A 24,803-nucleotide genomic window follows, 5' to 3' on the forward strand; every position below is an offset into this window, starting at 1 on the left:
ATTTTCCTCTTTTTTTTTTTTTGATTCATATACCAACTTCACCCATGTATTTCGTATCGAGCCCTTAAACTCCACCAATGTTGCCTTGCAGCAACTAGCAGCCAGTGTTGTTGGACCCCATGACGTTAAGCTAAGAAACCAATTCGGCCCCTGGGCCTCCATTTTTATTCCCACGCTTACCTCCGCATGCGTCTTCTCTCTGCTTCTCCGCGAGGCCTCCGCCCACCGCCGCTAGATCTCGGAGAAGATCGAAGCGACCGACGGCGATAGAAGCGGCGACGACCCACCACGACCGCTGATCCGAACCTCCGCCGCCTGTCCGCTCCCGACGTCCGGGATTCTAGCGGTGGGGGTGCATCTCCTTCCCGCCGACGAGACGCCGCTGCCGCCATGGCCGACACTGCGGAACGAGCGGCGGGGATCTCGCGGTAGCGGCCAGATTGATAGAGTTTCTCCGCGATGGCGCCGGAGGCGTCGTCGGGGAGGAGCTGGGTGGAGTCCTACACCGGGATGTCTGCCGACAACATCAAGGGCCTCATCCTCGCTCTCTCCTCGAGCTTCTTTATCGGCGCCAGCTTCATCGTCAAGAAGAAGGGTTTGAAGAAGGCGGGTGCTTCTGGGGTTAGGGCAGGTACCTGGTAGATCCCCATATATTTTTTTTCTTTTTCATTTGGTGGTAATGTTGACCAATATTGCTCAATTGAATTGTGGATTCTTAATGATATAGTTTTCTGTAGATGTTATGTGATAATGGTTCTATCTTCTATCTTCTTTGGTGGTCTTTGTGCAGGATTTGGCGGAATTTGGTAATCTGAGCTGTAATGCTACATTCTATCTTGCAATTTAGTAGGATAAGAGTGTTTTTGGTTTGGTATGGTGCTGATGTTAAGGGTTTTATGTGGGCTTTGCTGCATTGTGTTATATGAAGTCATTTATTTGGTAGGAGAGTTGACACTTGGATGTATTCAGCAGTAAATGATGAGTTTGAGCAAACGTTTGAATGCCTAGCATGTTGAATCTAAATGAGATATATGTGTATGCAAAATTTGTACTTGAGTTATATGGGAGGATACATAATATACAGATGCAAATTTAATTTTTGCTAGAGGAAGGATAAGGAAACTAGTTTCATGGAGATCATACTTCAAAAAATGTCTCAATTGGAAAGTTTGTTTTTCATCAACTATAGAATGGTTTTTTTTCCCTCCAGGTATCTGATAATGAGAAGGACTTGTAGAATTTATCTTTAATTATTATTTAGTCAATGGACTAGCAGTCTCACTTTTATAGTACTGCATTTCTATAGCGGTGCTAAGTGATCAGTTGAACGTTTTATGAGAAAGAACATAACAATAAGAACAGAACGTGCTAGGTGAAAGTTTGGAATCTTTACTGAGAGAAAAGATGAGAAAAAAAGATAACCTGGAAATTCATAAAGTAAGGTAATATTATATTATACAAAACTATCACAATTATCAAGATTTTAAATCTTGTGGGATGAGGGTATTAGAGTTTCTCCATGGAATGGGTCGCCTTGTTGTCCCATCCTGGTGGCCCTCATCCTAGTAGGTATCCCTCATTTCTTTCCCTTTCTTCTTTCCTTCCATTCTTTCTTTCCTCTCTTCCTTATTTTGTTTCTCTGTTTCTTTTTCTTCTTCCTTTTTTTCCTTTGCTTCTTTTCTTCTTCCTTATTCCTCTCCCTTCCTTCCTTACTTCCTTATTTTTCTTTTTCCTTTCCCTTCTTTCTTCTGTTCTTTCTTTTCTATTCTCTTCTTTTTTCCTTTTCCCCTTTTTTTTTCTTCTTCTTCTTCCCTTTCTCTTTCTTTCCTCCTCCTTTTCCCGTCGTGGATGGGTTTCAGTGTCCTGCTGCATCCGAGCCTAGTTTTGTCATAGGAATGGGCCTCCTTGTCTTGCCGGGAATGAAAACATTAATAGGCATTGCATTTCCCCACCATATATAGATTATGTTATTTAAATCCTAAGATATGTACATTCAAAGGTTTACAATTTTGGTAGTGGATCCTATACCATTACATGTTGGTACAGTGTGATATAGAGACTGGTTCAGTGTACCTATACTTGGTATGCCTCTTGTTCCGAGTATTTGTTTGGTATTGATACGGTATGTTATGCCTAGTACGATACGGTATGCACTAGAATGGTGAACCTTGTGTGCAGTAGTTTCCTATCTTTTGTCAAATTCTATTAAGTTCAAGCTCTTTTGCAACATAAGATAACCTAAAATTGCTTGACATGTTTAAGTGTTTTGTTTGACGTATTGTGGATCCAAACAGCTTTTAGGCCAAATAACGACTAAAGCTGGGAAAATTAAAAATAAAAAGTTTCAAGGATTAAATTTAGCTTCCCAAGACTCATCGAGACATGCAAACATCTATCACTATATTTGCCAAAAAAAGAAGCATGCTCTAGCTAACTTTAGATGTTTACGTGCAGGGTCTGATAAGTTATAGTTCTGAATCCATTTTTAAAAAATTCCTATTAGAGTTCCTTTTACCACTGCGACTAGTGAATAATATAAAATCAATTGTTTCCTCGATTGAATGGTACCTTAGTTACTTTGATTAAAAAAGGAACCCACCCAAAACATGGGTGTAGGATTAGGGAGTGGGAAAGAGTGAGGGAGGTGGTTACTAGGACTTGGCTTGAAAAATGAAACATTGGGATTGAAGTAAGTAGTTTGAGAATCTTGATTTCTAGTTTTCTAGAATTTGAAGTTTTTAAAATTTAAATTTAGATTTTCTCTCTTCTTATGCCTTCACTATAGGAAGATGGTATAGAATAACAGTAAGTTTACTTTATTAGCCGGAATGAAATCATACATTTTTACTTCCCATTGTGAGAAGACTTGGATTACTATGCATTTGAATTGTTAATCATTTTTGTCCATTTTAGATGTCCTATAGTGCTACTCTTGCATTCGAGATGATTCTTCTAGGAAAAGAGATGCCAGTTCCTGTTTGTCATTTTCATGGAATTTAGTTCAATTGCTAGCTTCTTTAGACTCAGTAAGAAGCTTGGGTTGCTTCTAACTCTGATCAATTTATTATATTTGGGCATCTGGAGCAACATATGTAAAGGTTGTTATGCTATGGGCATTGTCAAAGGAGTGCATACTGCTTCGGTAGAGAGCATGCATTTGGTCGGATCATTTTTTGGTAAATGATAAGGAAAAATAACTAAAGTTATACATATGTGGAAACAACCATGAAAACCAGAAACAAATCAAAATTTTAAAGGAAATAAAAAGTACATCACATGAACAATTTTTACATTTATCAGGGGACTAATAGTGCTGTAGCATAACATGTTAACTAGTAGAGCACAAAATTTCCCTAGAAATTGTTAGGAAAAATATAAATTTGTCATCTAAAGAAAAGCTTACTAATTCAAGTTAATGCTGCAAGCAACATATTCAAATGATGGATGTTTCATACAAAGTTATCTAGACATTCTATTCAAAAGTTACCAACATTTGTCGAACTTCGGTTTTTGGGCACAATGGGAGATGATGGCTGTCATTATTGTCTACTTGACAAGCCCAATCTTGGCCTGCCCTATGTGAGGCATGTTCCATCCCAAGAGAGAGTAAAAAACCTGACTTCCTAGGCCTAAATGGCAGTTGGGCCCATGCCAGCATTTGACCTACCTAAGTGCCATGTAGACAAATATACCATCAGTATACATGGCTCTCCTTTTAATCAATAAACTTGAGTTTTTTTTTTCTTAATTTTTTAATAGTTTATGCATATCATCCTTCTTGGTGGTTTTAGTGGATTGTTGATTTAATTTTTCATTCTATGAGTTTTCCCCAAGTCCACTTGAAAGCTTCTTTTTCGATTTAAAGGGAGGGAGGTTGGGGTGGTGTCGGGGTGGGTTTCATTTGGGTGGGAGGGGTTGGATTTAGTGGACCTTTATAAACTTAATTACTTAAGCATGAGATCATATTTGTTGTAGTTGAAAAAAAGTTAAGAGTCAAATGCTGAAGGATGGATTGTTCATTTTTATCACTTCATTTGTCATACCTTGTTTGCTATTTTTGCGCTTGTTGTGGGTGAGCTTACTATGTGCATTCAAGATGATATCTCTTGGTGCTTGCTATTTATGTATGATATAGTTTTGTGGATGGAACTAAAGTCAGGTTAATTGTAAGTTGGAATTATGGAGAGCGTTAGAATCCAAGGATTTCTGAGACTGAGTATATGAAACAAGTTTTAGTACAATAAGAGAATGATGAAGGTGGAGTGAAAATTGAGAACCATGACATTCCTAAGAGTGATCATTTTGGATATTTAGGATTTTATCATTCATAAAGAAAGGAAGATTAAAGAGAATGTTATCCATAGGATTAAAATATGTTAGTTGATATGGAGGAGTACAACTAGGATATTATGTGATCGTAGGATACTTGCCAAGTTGAAAGAAAAAATTTGACAGGATAGCCATATGACCAGCTATGCTTTATAGTATAGAATATCGGGCAATTAGAAACAACATGTGCGCAAGATGAGTGCGGCTGGAGAGAATAATAAGATAGATGTGTGGTAATACAAGAAAAGTTAAAAAAAAAATGATGAAATTTGTAAAATGCAAAGGTAGCACCAATTGAGGACAAATTGAGAGAAAAATGACTTAGATAGTTTGGACATGTACAACAGAGGTTGAGAGATGCACTAGTATGAAGGAGTGATTTGATATATGTAGGATAAATGAAGAGGGGCAGAGATAGACCAAAAATCAAATAGGATGTAGTCATAAGGAAGGAATTGATACCTCATATCTTTCAGAAGGTATGGCCGTAAATCGAGCAGAATAGAGGCAAAGGATTCATGTAACAACTCCAATGAGTTTGAGTTAAGGCTTAGTTGAGTTGAGTATTGGTCATACCTTGTTGTTTTCTCTTGTTTGTCAACTTAGCTTTTTTTTTTTTTTTGGATGCAAATTTTTATTCTGAAGATTATCAACATGCGGTTTTATATGAAGTTGCTTGTGTATCATTGTATTTAGTTGTTACTACTCACTCCAACATTGAGTTTGATAAGGGCACTTCTAGGGAAAAGGTAAATTTATAATTTAATATAATATTACCACTAAGAAACAAATTATAGTGAACATATTCGATTAATGTTGTTAGGGTCACAAACAAAGTTCTGTCCATTGATGTGTTTATCACTTATGTAGGTATGTTTATATAATACCTCACCACATCATTAGTGTAACCTTATACACAAACTCTTGATGTATGCTCTAATGGAATGTAGAACATGTTCTCCACATTGTTGATTTATGACATGGTATCAGAGCCAGTCTTGCTCGATCATCCTTACTCGAACCAGAATCTCTGTACCAACTTTCTTGCTTCTCATGCTTACTGCTGCAATGGGGCTGTCTCAGTCAAGCCCTTGGTCTAACCTAAATCCTGCCTTAATTCAGCTTAATGCCAGAGCTTTTGGACTAGCCGCAGAGCTGCTCATTCTACTGGCTCAAAGCCTTAACCTAGTCCCGTTTTGGCTTAGGAATCATCTCTATACAAGACTAAACATGCCAGCATTGGACTTGCTGTTTGTCTCCAACATGAGGCATCCATCCTATCTTTGTGAGGAGCTTGATTTGTCTGTCCCATGATCATTCTTTCCTCAATATAATATTTGTGCACGTGCCCTTCATCCATTTGGTGGAAGTCCTCGCTTAGTATCTAAGCAATTGTGCTCCACTCATCATGAAGAGTTCCTCACAATATGGCTGGGCGGATAGCCTGAATTGATCCTTAAGATGGCCTACCTTATCTAGCTCCAAGGTTTGCAGTGCTTGTAAGTAATGCCACATTGCTAGCTCACTCTGTCTTCCTACCACCAAACTAACATGCAACCTCAGTGTAGTGCATATTGTGCCTGCTTACTAGCTGTTTGTTGTAAGGTCTCAACCGCATGCAGCACCCCAACTCCAAATTTTGTCATTTGTAGTTGTACCATGTTTTGCCTGCATGCTGGCTGTTTGGTGGTTGTTGTCACTTGCAGTTCCCAATCCCCACACCCAAGCAAAGCAAGTCTAAGCTACTTGAATGTTGCTACCTGTTTGAAAAGGTAAACTTCTTGAGTCCATAGACCTTTCAGATATAGCTGCAAGCTGAAGAATACTTATATCATCAAGGAAAGCACTGCACATTAACTGAAACATTTTCTGCTCTTTGTTAAATGCTTCAATGATGATTTGAAAAGTAGAGAAAATTAATGCATTCCATCTTAGAAGATTGTAATAAGGTTGATTATGTCTCTAGGGATTAATGGGTTTGCTGCATGCTTTACTTGTCTTCCATTTTCAGCTTCCTTTTGGATTTATTTTTTTGGATAGTGATTTTCTTTGAAGTATTTTAACTTATGTTGACCTCACAACAGGAGCTGGGGGCTATTCTTACTTGCACGAACCACTTTGGTGGGTGGGAATGATAACAAGTGAGTGCTTGGTCCTTTGAATCAAATGTGGTGTCTCTCTCTTCTTTGTAAAAGAAATGTGTTTTCAATTTTTAAAGCAGGCTTCTGGCTGTGCAGTTAACTTTTTGTATGGAATTGTCTTGTACTACTTAAGTGTATTCAAATGGTTATTTGAAGAAATCATGTTTGAATTTCTCCTTCTAATAAGGTGAATCATTTTGTAATTTGAATTCTTTTATGCTACACCAGATCCAGCAAGATTGGAGTGAATAAATCTGGCATTTCTTGAAATCTCTCTTCTCATTCAATATCATGGTGTAATTTGTAAAATATGCACTTGTCACACATTTAGTTCTGAAATTATCACCTTGCCTGATTTTTATAGTGATATTGTAACCATAACCATCAAGCTTCGTCCTGACTATCATGGATTTGGCTTTCTTGTTTTGTTGAATTTGGCTCTTTACAGTAATACACTTCATGTCATGTTGCTGGTGAGAATTTTGTCGAAAAGCATTTTTTTTCAAGTTTAATCATTTGTGCACTGTAAAATGTATCCATTTCTTTGTTAAATTGATTATAAGTGGGTTTTTAAACTCTCCTTCGCCCCCTCCCTCTCTCTCAGGGGAATGGATATTAACAATTTGGTTCTAATGCAACAGTGATTGTTGGTGAAGTTGCTAATTTTGCAGCTTATGCATTTGCTCCAGCTATTTTGGTCACTCCTCTTGGTGCACTTAGCATAATCATCAGGCATGTCCCATTGTCACCTTCAAATAACCTTTGCATTAGCTAGTATGTTTTTTCTGTGCATTTTCTAATATCTCTATGTACTATCACCAACTGTTTGTCTTACAGTGCTGCCCTTGCACATATCATATTACGGGAGAGGCTCCATGTATTTGGCATTCTTGGTTGTGTTCTTTGTGTTGTGGGGTCAACCACAATTGTTCTCCATGCCCCTCAGGAGCGTGAGATTGAATCTGTGAAGGAAGTATGGGATCTGGCAACCGAACCAGGTTTTGGCTGTTTTCCTTTATCCCAATTTTATGAGGGATTAGTCATCTCCCTTTGCATGCATTTAATTGATCTTAATGCAGTTGTGACTACACAGGCTTAAGTTATTCATTCTTTTTTTCAATGAATATAATGATTAATTCTAATGGCTAAGGCATCTTTATTGTTTTGGCAGCTTTTCTGTTCTATGCAGCGGTAGTAATTGCTGCTGTTTTTGTACTTATATTCCATTTTATCCCCCAGTACGGACAGACACACATTATGGTGTACATTGGTGTTTGCTCTCTCATAGGTTCTCTATCGGTATGTTCTTGTATAAAGAGCTCATCTCAGTTACCTTAGCTTTGCATTCTTGAAGATGAGTTTCAGATGTCACCATAGTATTTTCTTTTCCTTAATTTTCTACTTGGGCAGGTTATGAGTGTGAAAGCTCTTGGAATAGCTCTGAAGTTAACATTTTCGGGAATGAATCAGTTAATTTATCCTGAAACTTGGGCTTTCACAATAGTTGTAGCTGCATGTGTGATTACTCAAATGAACTATCTCAACAAGGTATGGCTATTCTTTCTGTCATCAAAAAAAGTGTAGTTGTATCTGTAACTGATGAATTTTACCCTCAAGTATGGCTTGTTATATATTTTCATAGCATGTGAATTTTTTAATCTACAGATAACAGTGGTCATGGATGTGCAGATGAAACTAAATGTGCTTCATTTTCTTTTATAGTCACACTTTCAGATCCTAGGAAAGAATGAGGAAAACTATGTATTTAAATTCCATTTTTGATTATTCTAATAAATCTTATAGGAAGGGCCTTATCTATTTGATCTCTGAGTCAGATTTTCACAGGATTTTTGAGAGATTAAACTTTATATGGAAGAAAACTTTGGATTTTGAGGAATGATGGAGTGCATTATGGCATATAAGCTCAGGATTATATTTCTTGGACCATTCATGTTATACCTTCTTGAACAGAGAAGTTGATAGCTTCAAATTTCTATTTGAAACTCTCCATTGTTGTTTTTTAATATGTTTTACATTGTCACTTTGTTTGATGAACCACAAAGTTTATGCTAATTTTGTGCATCCTGTTGACTAGGGCCATATTTCATCTTGATTTTTACTTAAAATTTTTCTCTAGGATATCTATATAAGATCCAACTATATTATAACGTTTTCAATTAATATGATGTCATCTGCAAATTGTGTGTGCTATGGTTTCCAAATTCCATTACTTTATATAATCTATTTTAGTACAAATTAGTTGGATTTTTTTCCAGAAGGTTTCTCTGCTGCATTTCCAATTTATAGTTTGATGAATTTCCCATATAAGCAGTCAACATTACATTGCAGATGGCTCACCTTGCCCTTTTCCTTTGAGTGCTAACAATAAGTACATCTATGTTTCTAAGGATTGAAGGCCACCACTGCTGTAGGATTACTTCTACTGAAAAGTCATTGGCCTTACTACAGCATCAATGCATCATTATTTATTAGCCTATGACACGTGCCTCCAATCTCACTTCTCTTTCTAATTCTAGTACTTACCAAGCTTTCTTCATACATTGTAACTATATGCTTAAATAAAACCAATAACAGCTATGCATAGATTCTTCTCACCTTTTCATTAATTACCTTAGCAAATAAAAACCTACCAGTTTTCTTGCCTGTGTGTCAGTACCGGTTTTTGGCTGGACCAATATGCCATCAGGCCATCCCATGCCAACACATAATATAGGGCTTCATACGAGTACCACACCATATGGCCAAAGATAAAATTTTGTTTATTTTTTATTTTCATTATTTTTTTATGCATGATGATGTTTAGGCCAACTTGCTTTGTATCTTTTAATATTTGAAGGATGTTTTTAATGGTTGTGTGATAATTGGGTGTCAACAATGGTATGAACACTTAAGTATCAATCAACAATATTTATGAGTGAAGAATGACAGATAAAATATAATATTAAAAGAAAATAATAGTAGCTTGCTTTAATAGTCTAATCTATGTGGAATTCGATACCTCTTATGCACATCCAAGTCTTGCTGGTAGTCCAGGCTTGGAACATTATTTTGGCCTGGATGTTGTCCCCATAGCTGTTCGTTATAAGATGTTGGATAATGATCGGGCTATGGTCTTGATGCTGTAGATGCGTGTATATTTAGTTTTTAGTTGAAACCTGTCTATCCATGCTTGGGGTAGTAGGAAGCAGCACTGTACTCCGATTTCTGGCTACAGCTATATCTATAGGAGGGTTAATATTCAGAGTCAGATGTCATGCCATATGATGAGTAAAAGAAGTCAAACAGATTATATGTGCCTGGAGCATAATGTCCACCTTGACTATTCGATTGACTAGGAGATCCATCTTTGACATATGATGAGATCTGCCATCCACTGTTGCTCTCTAATGCATTAACACCCTCTAATCTACATAACAACTCTTGAGTCTTTTGATACTGCTTCCCATCTCCTTTTGTCACCTGTCTAATCCTTTTCGTTAGCTTGGTTTCTAATGTGTCGGGTGCGCATATAATCCTCGTATGCTTGAAAATAGCTTCAACAGATGAGTATCCAACCTCTCTAAGTACCTATCCCCATAACCCTGAACTTGTGTGCCCCCAGTTGCACCACCCATAGATCCTCTCCTCCTATAGGGCAGCATCTTTCCAATTGCACCACCCATGGATCCTCTCCTCTTATGGAATGCTATCTCCTGGTTGCACTACCTTTCTATCCTCTCCTCCAATAGGAGTGTCTCCCTTCCAAATCTAGTTTGAGCTCATGCCCTGTGGTCTGTATCTAGCATGGTGTGCGAGAACCCTGCCTTGCCAATGAATGGACCGAGCCCCTAAGAATATCCACCACTACAACATTTAGACTGCCCATCCTTGATACTGGTTTCCAGACCCATCTCTCAAACAATCATTATCATCATCATTGTCATTGTTAAGATGTTCTAGATAAGTCGAGATGACTCTAGAGTCCTATTGTCATCTTCTTAGACTGCTATATCATCAGTTGCCTCTAGCAAATCAGTTACTGCTTTCCTTTTGGACTTGCCCTTCTTGCTACTTTGATTAGCCTTAGAGGCTTATGCACTGCGACATGACCCAAACGTCTAGTGATTGAATCTTGATAAGAATGCTTAGATTCCTGACAATTCTCTTGTTGAGTCACCTTGGGTGGGTAAGATTAGCTGCTTTACCTATCTATTTGCATTCTGCACCCCTAACTCCTTCATGATGTCTTTGTCCAGTCGTGGCAGATTTTCTAGTTCATCTAACACCTGTCTCTTGAGACTGCTGATCCACCATAGCATCAATGCATCAGATCTTCCTCATCACAAAGTCATCGTCCAATGAGTCTTACTCTCTCCTTTCTTTGCCTTGGTTCAAATGCTTTTGTCTCAGTCACATATTGTAGTGTGTAGACACCAAACTGTGCAATCGCTTGCTTGTTAGCCAATTTCGTACCTTACTATGGATTAGGGCAAAGATAAACGTGCTCCGGTTTTACCCAGTAGATGAGATGGTTTGTGAAAGGACTAGGATGGCAATCCTCCTCAATTTAGGTGCATTGGTGCCCCGCTGCAGCCACCACTGCTTTGTAACCAAATAGTTTACAATGGCATAAGTCTCAACTGCAATAAAACTTTGTGATTCCCCACTAGATATTTTCCTAAAGGTACTTGAAGATGTCCTGCTTACTGATTGTTGTGCTCCATTTTCTTTGAAACTTCTGCATCTCTTGTGGAATATTTTTTTTTCCCTGACCAGATACACTGGAATTGATGCTGTATATCATTTAAATGTGAACTGTAGTAAATGACCATATATATTACCTCACTAGTTGTTTTTGCAACGTAGCCCTGATTAGGGAACTGTTGCTGGGGATGTCAACAGGGCATATTTGGTGCAGCAAGTGAAAAGACCAAAACCAAAATCCACCATTGTCCCCGAAATCAAAACTGAAACTGAAATCCACTATTGCCCCCAAAAATTGAAATTAAATGGTTTTTGAAATAAAAAACCATAACCACTATCGAAAAAAATATTAAAACCAAAAATGAAACCGGAAAACCGAAACTATTTTCTTCTATTCATTTCAAAGTTTTCACATATAAATAACCAAATTAAAGATATCATCATAATTTCCGTAACACAATCCACAATCTAACCAAATTCATAGTATAATATTTTGTGTTTGTACAAAATATAAAGGGTATTAAATATTGGGTATGTTCGGTTTTGTTTTCGATTTTGGGTTCTGTGTCGAATTCAGTATCGGGTTTGGTTTCTAGTCGGAGAATCATCAAAATCGTCACCGAAACCAAAACCGAAACTGAATGGTTAATTTTTAAACCCATTATTGAAACCATTTCCACTTAATTTCAGTTAAAACTGCTCCATTTGGTATGGGGATGGAAAAAATATTTGGTTAACCATCCTCTTTGACATTCCTAACAATTGCACTACTGCCTGATTGCCCACAGCAGCTCTTTGTTAGGGGCTCTATCTTTTTGATACTGATACTTTAGATTCAACCAGTAGGTTGCCTGTAGCAAAGCACAAAATTACAATCATGAAGATGTTCGATATGCCAGTTAAATAAATGATTCACCAAGGAACCACTTGGTTGTTATACCTACCAAGTGCAACTCCATGCCCATTTGTAGGTTCCATCTATCCCTAGTTATGGGGTTGCCTTCCTCTCAACCATGGCATCAATACTCTGCTGCTTGGCATCCTGCATCTTTGGATAAAGAACAATATATGCGGAAACTTCTCATGGTCAACCATTTGCAGCACCATATACAGAAGGTTCACTGCATTTACCACATCTGCACATTCTCCTAGAATGCTTTGTTCAAAGTAAGCCCTCCATTCTCGTGCATTTGGCTGATTTGTCATCCTTATCATCCATTCACTGCGTGTAATTATAGTTCTGAGACCGGTTTTATTATCAAGGATGCTCTTCAAAGCTATATAATGCATGGCAAACTGAGTTGCACTAGGCATCAGTAGCTTCTCACCCAGATATTGCCTTATCAATGCGAGGACCCATGTGTGATTGTATAGATACCTTGAGATAACTTGTCCATCCTCAACAACTACCCTCACTCATGGTAGATCCCCAGTACCTTTTATCATCAAACCAATGCAAAAGGCTTCACATGGTGTCTAGAAAATTTGTTGCATGTCCTCCATAAGATCCTAACTTGCTTGCTTGTATTGGGGACAATTATCTATCACCACCTGGATGAAATACTGTGGCCTAACATTTTTAATCACCTTCTTCATTAGACCAAAGATGTAGTTAGAATCACGGATCCAGTTAGATGCATCAATCGAGGTCTGAAAGAAAGTTAGCTTGTTGCAATACTGGGAAGTTGATGATGCTTCTAGTTGGCCCATGCCATCCATCACATGTCACTATCACACCATGTAACTGATATATCCATCAATCCACTTCTGCAACCCTTAATCTCTGCCTTCAAGTATGGCCTGTGTATTTCATGTGGAGTGGGAGGCTTAATGCCTAGACCCTGCTTCTGCACTTCGGTAACATGTTCCAGAAGAAACTATGTGCTGCAACCCAAGAGGGTATTTGATTGTAATGGAACCACTTGGCTAGGACAGCCCCTATTGCATGCTTTTTATCCTTCTTGATGTAGTCCATCTATCCAGAGCTGCTTAGTTGTTGGGTTTGGGTTGGTTGTCGGTTCGATGTCATAAATGGTGACACTTGATCTGTTATTCTTTCCTTTTCCTTTTTGAGATAACTGAATAGGGATTTGATCCCTTAGCCACCTCCTCTGGTCGAATGGGTCCTACATGGCTTGGGAGTGTCCTCAGTTGTATGCCGTCCCCTAGATGCACTGGACCCACCACCCCTCTTATAATACGAAGATCCAAAGTGTCCATGCCGTATGGCCTCATACTCTTACTGTGCTTGCATGGAGGCATGGAAGATTACTCACTTCCACTACCTTCCCATCCCTGCCATGCTAATCACTGGTCTAGTCTGCCTTGCAGTCCTGTTGAGTCTGCTTGTATTTGGTCACCTGCTTTGCTTCCTTTAGATTCCATGGATGGTCCCTTATTGCTTGTCTCACCTCCTTAGGCACCTTGGTATACTTTCGCACATCACAATAGCTGCCTGCCAGCTGCTGCTTAAACTAAGTGACACACCTGCTTCATCATCCATGCCACAATAATTGCATAACCAGTAATGTCTTTTTAAGCCTATCCTTCCATGGTGCCACCTGAGATTGAATTCTTTCTAACCATTTTTCTTGTCAGAAGCTCTATGCCAATTAAAAGTTAGTGCTCCTTGCATATCATCTACTTGAATCAATGATCACAAAAAGACTTTCTTTGATGCATATTTCAGAATGGGAGGATTTTATCATATTTTTCTCTATTCATCAATAACTTTATTTTATAATTTTAAAGTTATTCTATTTTTGTTGGTGAACAAAATGCAATATAATTAGTTTAGAATTGTTCTCATAATTATCAAAAGCATATTCTATATTTTTTGTCAATTAAATTATTTTTTATAATTTTTTACTATTTTTTCTAAAAATAGTGTGAAAATCAGAAAATTAAATGTCAGTCAATAAAATGCAAAATAGGAATTTTAGATCTCATCTTGTTAATTATAAATGGCAAAATGCATCTTGTCCTTCACACTTCTTTCTTTAATCTTGCAATTATTTGATCTCAACTTATGAGATGATAGATCATCACAAGTTGTATATTTTCAACTAGCTTTTTTCCTTACATCCATTCTCTTTTTTCACCTTTTTTGTGATCAAGCTTCTCTTTTTCCCTCAAAGTTGTTGATGGTGTATACTCTTTGCAATGCTTTGAAGTATTGTTCTCTTTTATAGTGTTTTGGGACATAGTTGTTAAATAGCTTAGGTGACCCTAGGTGATGGGTGCTCCTAAGCCTAGTGACAAGCTCAGCACAATCAAATTCTGATCTCTTGTTTTTTCTTCTATTTTGTTTCTCTGGAAAGCAAACAAGATAGATTGATAGGTAGATAGATAGACAGATAGAAAGATGGACTTAAGAGAGGCCTCTTAGATCCTTGCCTATCACCATCAGTTGGCTCCCATCATTGTTGAAAGTGGTTGGGTGGTGGAATGGAGCCCTAATCCCTAGCTGCAGAACATAAAGAGAATTGTAGAGGTGGCGAGCAGAAGAGAAAAAATGCCCCCAATCTTAAACCACCATTGCATTGGTTGAGTCAAGCTTGGGCTCGAATTAGTTGGGCAACTTGGGTCAGATTAGGCATTGTTCGGGTTGGCTAGGCAAGCGCATGATGAAACTGGGAAGACCTTGGTGATGCCTACTAGCCCAGGTGGGCACCTAGAACCCTATGTGGCTATTTGTGTCATCGGCTGGTCAGATGGGCCTCGCCTAGGTGTCCCAGGCCTAGTGAGGTGTCTAGGTGCCCCCTTAGGTGCCTAGGTAGGTGCTGTAACAACTATGATCTGAGATGAACTAGGCCAAACATGATTCTGATGAAATCATACATCTGTCTTATTTTATTTTGGTTTTCTATGGTAGGTGCATGAGATTGTTTAGACCAAATTTTTTACTTAAAACCACATAATAAACAATACATGTAGCACAACTAGACAAAATCACTTTTTGACATATATTTGAGATATTTAACTTTGTTCTACACTGAAAGGCTATGTTTGATCATGATGGGTGTTAGAGTTCTTATCTACCATTAAAATGGAGTTAGCTATGGAGCACATTCTAAGTTGGGAAGACTTTATGGAAAGACTAAGCAAAATGTCATCATTGATTGTTGATTTGATGTTAGTCCTCTATGAAGTGATTCTGGATGTTCTTGTACTACATTAGGCAAGGGAGGAGCCTTCCATGAAATGTGGAAGGTTTATTGGAAGATAGAGAGACTGATGCAGCACAGGTTGTAGCCAACAGGTACCGTGACCAGCCAAACCATGCCAACCTTCATAGGAGCTAGTGGATTTATGGGTGAAGATTTTAACAAGCAAATATTTGATTTATCTCCATCCCATGAGTGAGAGTGTGAGCAAATAGGGTTTAGAGGTTTTCGTCGGATTTTTCTATAAATTTTTCATGAGGGACAATATTGAATTTCTGCTAGGTTTATATATTTATGGTAGAATAATTTTTGCATATTTCCTTTTTGTTGTGTCCTTTTTCCATTATGATTCTATGTTGAGTTTAACACTTGAATTAAAGTTAGGGGATCATGCCCTATATATACATGTAATATAGGTATCCTTTTGACGTATTAATAAAACTAGCACTTAACCCCATGTTGCAGAAATTTAATTGATAATAATGATAACATTTTACATTAAAGTTTGCTTTCACCAATATAGATAGATAAATAGATTTTTAATCCTCTTTTTAGAATAAAATTGAGTTATAATAATTTAAAATATTCTTTATTTTTTTATCATACTATTTGTGCTTTTATTTTTTATTTAAAAAATATCAAAAATAAAAAAATAAAACTTGACACATGGTGTTGCCGGAGATTATTCTATAATCTTTCGTGTAAACACGGAATGCCATCCCTAATATCTGTGTATTGTGTTGCAGAAAATTATCCTATAATCTTATGTGTCAACACGGAATGCCACCTCTAATACCTATGTATCGATTTACTATTATTATATAGATGTAGATTTATATTCAAGGTTGCTATCACTAATATAGATAGATGGATACATTTCTTCTCCTTTTTAGAATAAAATTGAGTTATAATAATTAAAAATATTCTTTATTTTTTTATCATACTATTGTGTTTTTATTTTTTATGTAAAAAATATAAAAATAAAAAAAAACTTGACATGTGGTATTGTCAGAGGTTATCTTATAATCTTACGTATCAATACGGAATGCCACCCCTAATACCCCTGAATCGTATTGCGAGAGATTATCTTATAACCTTATGTATCAATATGGAATGTCACCCCTAATATCCATGTATCGTTTTACTATTATTATATAGATATCCTATAATCTTATGTGTCAACATGAAATGCCACCTCTAATACCCCTGTATCGTGCCGCGGAAGATTATCCTATAACCTTTCGTGTCAACACGGAATACCATCCCTAACACTCATGTATCGCTTTACCATTCTACATAGATAGATAGATTGATTTTTTCCCCCTTTTAGAATAAAATTGAGTTATAATAATTTAAAATATTTTTTATTTTTTTATCATACTATTTGGCTTTTATTTCATATTTAAAAAATTAAAAAAAATTGACACGTGGCATTATGGAAGATTATCTTATAATCTTACGTGTCAACATGGAATGCCACCTCTAATACCTGTGTATCGCTTTACTATTATTATATAGATGTAGATTTATATTAAAGGTTGCTCTCACCAATATAGATAGATAGATAGATTTCTTCTCCATTTAAAATAAAACTGAGTTATAATAATTTAAAATATTCTTTATTTTTTTATCATATTATTTGTACTTTTATTTTTATTTAAAAATATAAAAAATAAAAAATAAAACTTGACGTGTGGTGTTACCGAAGATTATCCTATAATCTTATGTATCAATACTGAATGCCACCCTTAATACTCTTGTATCGTGTTGTGGAAGATTATCTTATAATCTTATGTATCGATACGGAATGCCACCCCCAACATCCATATATCATTTTTCTGTTTTATATAGATATCCTATAATCTGACATGTCAATACGGAATGCTGTCTTAATACCCCTGTATCGTATTGTGGGAGATTATCCTATAACCTTACATGTTAACATGGGATGCACCTCTAATTCCCCTATATTGTATTGCGGAAGATTATCCTATAACCTTACGTGTCAACAAGGAATGCTACCCCTAACATCCGTGTATCACTTTACTATTATTATATTGATAGATAGATTGTTTTCTTCCCCTTTTAGAATAAAACTAAGTTATAATAATTTAAAATATTCTTTATTTTTTTTATTATACTATTTGTGCTTTTATTTTTATTTATTTTTATTTGAAAATAAAAAATAAAAAAATAAAACTTGATGTGTGGCATTACAAAAGATTATCCTATAATTTTATGTGTATTCTTTATTTTTTATTATACTATTTATGTTTTATTTTTTATTTAAAAAATAAAATATAAAAAAATATTTGACATATGGTGTTGTGGAGATTATCCTATAATCTTATGTGTCAACACTAATGTCACTCTTAATACCCATGTATCGCTTTACTATTATTATATAGATTTTTCTTATTTAAAAAATAAAAAAAATTGACAATGACTTATGGGAGATTATCCTATAATCTTACATGTCAACACGGAATGCCACTCCTAATATCTGTGTATTGCTTTACTATAACTATATAGATTGTGTCGAGAGAATTTCTTCACCCAACAAAGGGTTATTTAATCTAGTTTGCTTCTATTTGCATTTTAATCTTCCAAGTGTAATTTCGTCGATCAAATCACCTCTTCTTCCTTTTTTCTGCCGCTTCAAAGACATACCTTAAAGGCCCTAGTTTAAACTCATGCAACTAGTTTAAGCTTGTTTGATTAATATGCACAAATGTATAATCTAAGAAACTAACTGTTGTTGCATCTGGTGTGTGGGGAACTTGGTGAGTGTATAGTTTGTTTGGACCAAGGAATGAGACTGATAGCCCTTAACCTCCTCATTTTTCAGTTCTCTTCTTTCCTTTTTTCAGGCCCTATATACTATTTCATCTATTCAATGGAATGGTGGTGAGCTTTCACCTTTTCTCTAAACTATTGTTACCTCTGTAAAGGAACTGAAATAGGAAATATGATGCTTCCATGTTTGCTATGAACCATGTCATGTTACTCGACAAAATTTCTTGTTCTTGACAACCATTGGTTGATATTTGGTAGAGTTTTATTAGGTATTATGTAGGTTTTTAATGCTTTCAAGCATGCTGAAAGTTTTTTTTTTTTTTTTATTTGCAGGCTCTTGATACATTCAACACAGCAGTCGTGTCGCCCATATACTATGTGATGTTTACATCCTTAACCATTTTGGCTAGTGTGATCATGTTCAAGGTAACTATTGTAAAACTTTGTCAAGTCTGTATTTAATTGTGCTTCTTTTATTTGAGTAATGACATCGAATCATTTATTGTTGACATTAAATGCTAGCTGATATTACATCAGTAGTTGAGTATGAAATGTGAACCAACTTCTGAGTAAATAGTCATTGGATCGCCCACAATTACTAGTTGATAATGGCAACTTTATAAAGATAAGGCCATAAGTTTATTTTTGTTTTAGGCACATGTAACTCATTGCTCCCACCTGTTAGTGCTCCTCAACATAGCTTTTCACATTATGAGTGGTAAGTCTCTAATTAGGTTCCTTCTTGTGTTTCTTTAATGTTCTTTGGAAGGCTTAGAAAAAATTGATAATATTATAAATGCCCCAAAAGGGAACACAAGTAGAAAGAGATCCAAGTTGTGGCCTGTGGGTCAATAGAAAAGGTCCAAGTTCTGTTACACATAGGGCTTGCTTTATATTAAGATGTCTCTCTTTGAGCATAATCCGACAGGATGATAGATTCAGCAGTCAACCTAGAGAATCTCATTGGTGTCTCTTTTGATTTGAGCTACCCCAAAAGGCAACACAAGTAGAAAGAGAGATCTCAAGTTGTGGCCTGTGGGTCAAAAGAAAAGGTTAAGTGGGTCAAAAGAAAAGGTTAAGTTCTGTTACACATAGTTTTTGCTTTATATTAAGATCTCTCTCTTTGAGCATGATCCAACAGGATGATAGATTCAGTGGTCAACCTAGAGAATCTCATTGGCTTCTCTTTGGGTTTGAGCTTCAGTCATTTACTATGTTATCTGGACACTTGCATCCAAGTCATATAATCTGTATCAGACATGTCAGAAACTTGGGTGCTTATCTTTTTTTTTTTTGGTTTAATTGGAGTTTCTAGGAGTTGGCAGAGAGTTGAAATCTTCCAACCAAGACTTTAACTGACTACCATAGTGTTAAAAGTGACCTTTTCTTCTTTTTAAAGATTGGTCAAGAATGTAGATATTAAAATACTTTCACAAATCATTTTTTAAAAATCTTCAAGTTAATTGGGAGGTTTGGATGAGAAATATGCATATTGGAAGATCTTAATAAATAATATATTTCTAATGTCTTCTTATGCGCAATACTTAAAACTATATGTTTTTATTTAAAATTAATTTTTCTACATATCCTCGTGTCTCCTTTCTTCCCTCTTGCCAAGTCAGACACTTGGACAGGTGTCCTAATCCATTTCTGATGTCTATGTCCATGCAGCAATTTGTCCTTGGTCATGGAGTTGACCCTCTGTATGTGTCTGTCATCAACTTTGATCAAAAAAAAAAAAAAAAAAAAACTTTTGAAAACATTCATCTTAACATAGGAGGTCATCACTTTTCTTCATTAAAACTCGTTACTGTTGTTTTTTTTTTTTTAAAGAGATAAACTGTAATCATTAAAATTTGTTGAGTTATTCCAATAGGATGCCTTTTCTCTTTTCTTGTGGCAACTTTGATGTTCTCAGAAAGTCATCTCAAGTCATGCATTGTCTTGTCTCATCCTTATCTTCCTTGCTTTCCTCTAAACCTTACCAACCTTCATTTCCTTCCCATTTACATTCAAGTCTCGTGACAATCCACTTAGGTTTTAACTACATCTGCAATCTATTTTCAATTATTTGAACCAATATCTCCAACTGCAGTTGGTCATGCAGTAAAATTACCTCGATGTTTGGATATGCACATGTTTTACCTCAGTCACTGCATGGTGAACTTTTGGGATATGCAGAATTTTGATTGTAGAGTCGCTTGCAGAAGGTAGATATATGAGAAATTTTGGTGATATGGTGTGCTAAAAAGTCCAATATGGGTACTGAATCATGTGACCTTTGGACTCTATAAAGTAAAGGAAACAAAATTTTGTTTCTACATCCATTCTAATAGACAATTATTTTGGTCAATATTTAGGGTTTTTGAACTACAAGGATGGTAGTTTGCATTAATATTTGTGTTGTTGGATTACTATGTTTTTGATTGCTTTTAGATCTGAACTGGAAGTCAAAAGATCATCTTTTATTTCCCCAGGGTTTGCTTATTAAAAACAAATCTATTGCCATTTGATAGCATCGACAAAATAATGTCAATAGCCTTTAAATGTTAGACTTGCTAGGTAACTGTGAAAATCAGAAGCATTCGACTGCAAAACATTTTGAAAACATGCACTCATGATTGGTGACACAATTTCTAAAGAAGCCATATACTATCAGTCTGCTTAATGGCTAACAACCTAGCAGATGAGGTTGAAGAGTAACATTTAGTACCTTGATCAAATTCAAAATAACCTTTTATGGTTTTTTGAAGTGTTATAAACCAGTAAATTGACACCAGATAATGTAGTTTTGCATGTACCATCACTGTCCATTATTGTACCATCAATCTAATAGAGAATATGCACAATCTGAAATCTAGGTTCCTTGCAATTTTTGGAGGAGGTTATATGAATATTCTGAAGGTTAAATTTTTAATAGCAGCATTGCCATAGCTAGCTGTAATTGTTCTACTGTAGAAGGGGCTGGATACCAAACTCCAACTTGAGAACCAAGATGGAAAATTTATATGCTATTTTAGCTAGATGACAAAGCCTATATTGGATTCAAGCACTTCGGTAATGACCAGTGTCATGGTGAAAAAATAGACGTGATAGCATAATATATGTGAGCAGCAAAGAAATCACTTATTAATAAAGCTACAAATAATATAGTACAGTTAATGGTGGCTTGATTAGGATTATATGCTTAGTTCTCTGGGTGCTTGTCTCGCCATCTAGAGCATAAACAAATGTTCCTTTTTTCTTTTGGAGTTGAGATCACAAGTACATGTTACTATTAAGATTCAAACCCGGTAGCTATGGGGAATTGATGTGGCCATTGTAGCAGTTAATTGACTAGAGAAAGAAGATCAGGCAAGAAGGGCAAGAATCGGCATAATTGATGTAATGGGTGCGCAAGTCTCTGCAATATTTACTAAAGTGGCCATAACTTTCAATATGACCATCAGAATTGTGCACTTAACCCTTATTTGGAATTGACATTCATAGCTTGTTGTTCCTGCCATCCATGCCGTGGGTTTCATCATCAAATTCCATTGTTTCAAGGGTCCTCCTGAAGTGGAAACTTTCCATTTTAGGAAATTTCTTTTGTTAGTTTAGTAGATCAAATAATTCAAATTGCCTTAGGATTTCAAAAGGCATGTTGAAAATTGATTGTATCTTCTTCTTTAATTTAGGAGTTTTACTATTTATGATAAATTTTGTAAGGGCTCGTTATATCGGGCAGCCTAGGGTTAGTTTGATGGAAGACTTGAATTTTGAGTAATAACAATCTCATGTAGTTCTTCTACACGTATCTCTCTTGTCCTTGTGCTTCCTTTTCTCTTCAAATATCAGTCTCTTTTTTAGGGTGCATCGTGAATGGACAAAATGAACATGAAAGCAATGTGATTAGGTCATCATTTCTAATTTCATGTTAATAATTTAAATTTGATCTGTAAATTAACCTGTACACTCCTTTCACCTCCTATCCTAACTACATTTTAAAGTTTAGGGTTTTTGTGTTGATTGATAAAAATAAAAATATAAAGTTAACAGGCGTCATTGTGATTCTTCATTTTTTTTTAACTCAAGACATGCTGAACCTGATGTGCTTTTAGAGCAGCCAAGTGCACCCTCGGAAAACAATTACACTGGTTGCATCTTTTTTAGACAATTAATTGGTTGATGGTCTCTTGTGATTTATTCTCGTGACCCGGACAATTTAATCTTCTTTAACTTCATAACTATATTTGAACCAGTATGTAGAAGCATTCTGCCTCCAGGCATGTATGACATCAAATCTCTTATATCATTCTCATTATATAAGTAAAGGATGTTTGATCGATTTCTTCTAGGTTCTTCCATTTGTCTTGGTATTTCAAATCCCTCCCCACTTACTCACACAGACACGAAGTTCACCAACTTTATCTATTTACAGCCTAGTAAGTTGTTTGGTGCATGAGAAGACATGTAAAGATGACTTTGTACATGTATATTATTATTAAATAATTGTCAAACTGTCATGTTATTACTTGCAGGATTGGGATCGGCAAAATCCAACACAAATAGTCACAGAGATGTGTGGCTTTATCACTATTCTTTCTGGGACATTTCTTCTTCACAAGACCAAGGACATGGCTGATGGTATTTCCTCATGTGGCTTTTATTTATTTTGGATTCAAACCATAATCATTCCAAACTGTGATTGAAGCTGTGTAATGCTCATTTATTTCACAGGTCATTCACCATCTCTATCTGTGCGCCCCCAAAAGAGTGCGGATGGAGATGGCTACCTCACTGAGGGCATTCCTCTCAGGTGTCAGGACTCACTCGGATTGCCATGATTTCGTTTGGAGCTGTCTTTCCATCGGCTTTACATGCATCATGGTTACATTAGGCCTACTGAGGAAAAAAGAAAAATCTAGATTTTTCCTTGGGAAAGTATAGATTTTTTTTTTTCTCTCTTTTTCAAAATTCTTAAACCAATAGGTTTTGTCCCCCTTGTATGAGACAGTGGTAAAGACCTATGGGGCTCAATGGGTTATACATCCAATGTATTTTAGCTTCAATTGCCAATTAATTCACTTTTTAATCTTAGCTGTTGAACATGGAGTTAGGACCATGTCCTAAACTTTGCTATAAAATATTTTGGTATTAATGTGAATAGTGCAGCAAGCTGAAAAATTACTTTGCTAAAGATGGTTGAGTTTTTGACTATGGGGTTTTTCCTGCTCTGCTTGGATTGCCCTAATGTGTCATATCTAAGAGTAAGAAGGCTTATTGCTAGTTGTAGATTTTAATGCTTAGAACTCAAGTGTTTTGGTCTTTTAAGTGAAGGTATGTGCCTGCAAGACGAGCTTGTATGTGACATGCAAGCATGGTGTATCTTGATTCGAAGCAATAGTATGCTCCATTTTGGTGGTGTTTTCTCTAGGTAATCTATTCATGTAACTGTTATGGCTAACACATCTACTAACTACTCTTCATAAGTTTATTTGCAAATTGCAAGCTTGCTAGTGTATGACGGGCATGCTAGAATTCTACAATGCTGCCATTTCCAGAAGGGATGGTTTGTACCAGACGGACAGGATTTCTGAAGAAGTCCAGCAGTGACAATCTTTGCTACAGGGTTTTCTCCAAGTGATCCGTTCGTGATGTTCCTAGATGTTGGAAGTTTTTCCTGTGTATTCCTCTTTGGTAGGGTTTTGTGATCTTTTCTACCATGGATTACGATAGCAGGTGATTGATCACAAGCAGCTCTAATGCTACTACATCCCTTTTTAAGCCTAGTTTGGAGGTGCTGGTAGTAGTAAAGCATAGAACTTTTGGGAATATAGTTTTTATAATAAGTTATTTGTTGTTGGGTAATTACATTTTCAAAGTGCTTTGAAATTTTGATATAGATTTAATATCTAAAATGAGAAAGTATTTTTGGTATTATAAAATGACAATAAAAGATGTTACATATCATCATATATTAAAATATTATTATATTATATATACTATAGTATAATAATATAACATAATATGATATAATATGATATAGTAATGTATCATTAGTAGGACAATATTATTACAATGTAATATATATATAATATTATTATAAAATAAAAAAATCATAGTAGATTATATTATATGTTTATATTATAATAATATAAGATTATGATTATAATAATATGTTATATTATGCTTTTAACATAATATAAGAATATATTAAAATTATCATTAGATATTATTAGAATAATATAATATATTAAACTATTATAATCTAATAATGTAATATAATATAAGATATTTTTGATTTATGATTATTACATTTTATTATAATGTAATATGATCTAATATATTTTCTTATTGTTTATTAATATAATAGCATAATATTCTATTATATTATAAAATAATGTATTACATCATCATAATATAAATATTATTATAATAATATAATAATATGATTGTAATAATATGTTATATTATGCTTATAATATAAAATAAGAATATATTATATTATAATTATGTATTATTAGAATAATACATAACATGATATATTAATAATTTTTGATTATTATATTATATTATATTTATTGTATATTAATATGATATGATATAAGATGGAATTATGAGATTTGTTTGTGGGTATTTTGGTCATTGAAAAAATTTTATTAAAATCAAAATAGCTTTTCAATAT

General features: G+C 35.5%; 1 protein-coding gene across 1 annotated transcript; it reads left to right on the forward strand.

Annotated features, from left to right (window-relative positions):
- Positions 1–208: 208 nt before the first annotated feature.
- On the forward strand, positions 209–23,315 carry LOC105035580 (probable magnesium transporter NIPA4). The gene is made up of 9 exons (XM_010911184.3): positions 209–631; positions 6,414–6,470; positions 7,112–7,202; positions 7,308–7,468; positions 7,642–7,769; positions 7,881–8,018; positions 18,470–18,562; positions 22,657–22,762; positions 22,856–23,315. The coding sequence occupies exons 1-9, from the start codon at positions 460–462 to the stop codon at positions 22,960–22,962; spliced, it is 1,053 nt and encodes a 350-aa protein (XP_010909486.1). The 5' UTR covers positions 209–459; the 3' UTR covers positions 22,963–23,315.
- Positions 23,316–24,803: the final 1,488 nt, after the last annotated feature.

Source organism: Elaeis guineensis, chromosome 8, assembly GCF_000442705.2.
Source record: "Elaeis guineensis isolate ETL-2024a chromosome 8, EG11, whole genome shotgun sequence".
NCBI lineage: Eukaryota > Viridiplantae > Streptophyta > Magnoliopsida > Arecales > Arecaceae > Elaeis > Elaeis guineensis.